The 3,940-nt window shown below is 30.3% G+C and overlaps 1 protein-coding gene across 1 annotated transcript in view; it reads right to left on the bottom strand.

Moving 5' to 3' along the window:
- The window catches only part of spas (spastin), a 31,205-nt gene that overhangs the window by 16,946 nt on the left and 10,319 nt on the right, over positions 1–3,940 (bottom strand). Inside the window, exon 5 of the mRNA XM_014429336.3 lies at positions 953–1,210. Within this exon, the coding sequence (XP_014284822.1) occupies positions 953–1,210 (258 nt within the window). The remainder of the gene's footprint in view (positions 1–952; positions 1,211–3,940) is intronic.

Below are 3,940 nucleotides of genomic sequence, written 5' to 3'. Positions count from 1 at the left end.
TTACATGGAACATTGAGAGAGGTTTTGGTTTTGAGAGCATTCGTTGTTTGGGCGCGCAGGAGAAATGATGTTTGCAGGATGAGGAGGTCCTCATCAATTTCTGTCCAGCAAGGAAGCCATTTTGGACGCTAGGACATAACATTAGAAAAAAAAGAAGATACAAAGAATCATCAAAAGAAGATTGTGAACTTGGTTAGTTTTGCTATACATAAAAATAGATACATGTGTAAAATAGATATTAATTTAATTAAGAGTAATTATATTAAGTGCCTGTTTCTGATTGCCTAGCAACCCGCCCTGAGATTAAGAGTCTTTTTATATAATAAAATTCAATTATCTATTTAGTATTAAAGTTCTTAATTTGAACCCAAATTATCTTTTATATTTGAATAAAAGTTGAAAATATAAAATTTTGTTTTATTTTATTTTTAATAATTTTTAAATTATTACATATTATGTGTGTGTTTTTTTTTAGTGTTATATAAATATATATATATATAACACTAAAAAAAACAACACATTTTAAGGTAATTTTAGCAGCAGTGACAACCAAGATATATACAAAACTCTACGTTAAAGGCATGCAATTCAAATGACAACAGCTGTCCTCCTTTAGTTATATAGTTCCATATCTACAATGAACATTATTTTGCTGGTAACAATTTTCATTTATACACACTCTGAAAACTAATCAGTGAATTTCATACTCAACATGAATGGGTAAGGACAGTACCCAGTAATACCTTGTTAAATTACATGATAAATTTAATAAAAGACAAAATAATAAGATATGGATCTGATGTTTGTTTGAAATAAAAAAAATATGGTGTAAAACATACAATATTTTTCAAGAAATTTTAATTAAAAAAAAAATTAATATTTTTTAAAGAAATTTTAATTAAAAAACAAAAAATTAGCGATTTGAAATTTTTTAAAAGGAACATATGCATACCTCCAGCTGCCTTGCAACCGCAAAAAGAGCACGAACAAGTTTCTCTCCTTCACCTACATACTTGGAGGTTAGACTTGCAGCACTTATACTAAAAAATGTAGAATTTGAAGCTGTTGCAACTGCTCTGGCTAGTAAAGTTTTTCCATTACCAGGAGGGCCAAATAATAATAAACCACGGGCAGGTGTTCTTAAACCAGTAAAAAGCTCTGGTCGCAAAGATGGAAGTATCACCATTTCATCAAGAGCTTGTTTAGCAATCTAAACAGAAAAAATATATACAGAGATACAATTCTGGAGTTAATATAATTATACAGTACACATTTTGGTCATATGGGTACTATTAATTGAGCTTTTTGCCAGAATATATACACTAAAGCAAATCAATGAAAAAATATGGATAATCAGTTTGGATGTTGTTCACTGATTTTCAAATTAGTGCATTGCAAGCTGTGATAATTCTCCTGACACTAATATAGCTTGCACTATGAAAGGCAGATAAGTTAATGAATGATACAAGTACATAAAAATGTTCTAGTAATGATATCAATATAATAAGATCACTTCCAAGCATCAAGAATAGTTAGCAAAAGCTAAAGACAAATAGGAGTTCCTCATAAATGATGACAAAACTAATAATACATAAAACAGAGAAACACATACATAAACTGAAGAGTGATTAAAAATTGAAAATGAAAATATTGCTACATCAGGTCCCTTTTGTATAATCAGTTCAGTTTAGTTTTTTTCACTATAGCCCATTGTGGGCCTCGGCTTCTTCACTAAGCTTTCACCAAATGTTTCGGTTCATTCTCCAGTTTCTTATTCCCAATAATGTTCTAGCATCCTCTGCCACACATTGCCAAAACTCCCATCTGAGTTTTGGCCTTCCCCTACTTCTTGTTCAGTAGATAGTTTTTTGTTTCAGCTTAAGTACTCCATTGAGAATCTACACAGCCCCGGAGAGGGAATGTAAAGATTTAAGTTTCAGGGGTGCCATGGAATAAATAATGACTGACCCAGGTGGGATTCAAACCCATGACCTGTCCTGAGCCCAAAACAGATCCTTTTCTACTTGTACCAGTAATGTAGTAATGATGCTAATCTAATAAGATAACTTACAAGCATCAAGTATAGTAAGCAAAGGTTTGGCTGTTTAAAGCTGAGAAAGTTGAGGCCTCACCTTGGAAACCTTGAGTCGACAGTGGAGCCGGTTTAAATCTAGCCTGGAGACTTGACTTTTATTTAGTGCTGAAATCACAGAATGAAAAAGACAACTTCACTGTTGTTAGAATAAATTCGTTTCTTGTAGATAATCCTCTCCTCCCCAATATGCCAGAAATGGCCAGGTAGGGGGTACAAAAAAGGTAGCAAAGGCTTGAGAAAGATAGAAATTCCTACTAAATGATGACAAAACTAATATATCTACAAAACAGAGAATTGTAGAGCATGTACTCGGTTAGTATAACTGAAGTGATATTGTAGAAATCATGCCTGTTGAAGAATGCAGAATTGTATCAAGTTGCTGGGCTTGAAAATGAATGAGCCCCTTGAAAGGTAATAAACACTGATCTGGCTGGTAATCAAGTAGACAGACAAATTAGTGAAAATATTGTGAAAACCCTTTGACAATGGTTAAATGCTGGCGCAGTGTTCACGGAGTCAGTACCAATGGCCCATGGTGTGTTATCAGTTTATAGAACCACAGTGAGCTGAAAAACCTTATGATAGTTTTTGTTTTATTTTTTAAGTATAAAATATGTTAATTTTCATAAGTTATAAGTATTAAGATTAATTGCAAATGAATGATGTAGAGAGCAATGTCTTGGGGATGGATTACTGCTTTTCAAATATTTCTTCTTTGGCGGTTGGAAAAGGTATGCTTTCGAGATAGTTCAACCTTGGAAATATTTAGTAGCATTTTATAGAATTTGTATCACATTTTCTAACCACTGCATAAGGTATGATTTAAGTTTATAGAACCTTAAGTAATCTGATACACCTTGCAATAGCTTTTGTTTTGTTTTTTCATTTAGATTAAAATATAAAATTTGTTAATTTTCATAATTTGTAAGTAATAAAATTAATTAAATAGATTAAGTAGGTTTGTAATTTTTTTTTTATTCCACATTCGAATTTATACACAGAATAAGTCAGTTTCAAATTTTCGCATATTCAAATTTAATAGAATGATGTAGTTAGATGGGTCTCTTTATTGGTTATTTTTATTAGGTGGGTATTTTTAAAATAAAACTTTTTATTTTTGTAATCTGTATACACTAAAATAAAACAGATTTATTTGGTTGAATGTGATTTTAAATTTTATCTTCGTTTAAATTTATATATACAATTTTTAATTCTGTAATTTGTAAATGTTAAATTAAATAAAATTAGGTAGTAAGTAAATTTGTTAATAATCTACATATGTTTTTAACTCCACAAATGTCATGACTAATATTACATAAGTATATAAATAATATTATAAATGTATACTACTGTTATATTCAGTATTATGTTACTAAATGCAAGAAAATAATATATTTCAGCAATTATGGGAAAGAAAATTTATTATATATTTATTTAATTGATTTATAGAAATAACTTTGTTAACTAAATTAAATGGTAGATTAATGATAAAGAATTAGTTAAAAAAATAAATAAATATACAAACAGTTGGTCTTAATTTGTTTAATTCTCAAAAAAAGGGAGATGTAAAAGGCATCAAGAATATTCCATTCCAGAGGGTGGTTTACATTCTCAAGGCCACCACCCACAAGTACAAATTTCTGCCTGACCCTCCCTCACATCGTCAAAGGATTAAGACAGATCTTGTGAATTTAAGATCGAAAGAAGGGTTTTGAGAATTGAAGGTTGAGAAAATGATTGGTGTTATTGGCATCGACCCTTTGGGTTTGCCAAGCCTTAAATTACAACCAATTGTCAATTTTAGGAAGGAAATAAATATAATCAGAGAAAATTAAAAGAATTATA

This window comes from Halyomorpha halys, unplaced genomic scaffold, assembly GCF_000696795.3.
Source record: "Halyomorpha halys isolate HHAL.00 unplaced genomic scaffold, Hhal_1.1 Scaffold787.1, whole genome shotgun sequence".
In the NCBI taxonomy this organism is placed as follows: domain Eukaryota; kingdom Metazoa; phylum Arthropoda; class Insecta; order Hemiptera; family Pentatomidae; genus Halyomorpha; species Halyomorpha halys.
This window is presented reverse-complemented; position numbering and strand designations above follow the sequence as displayed.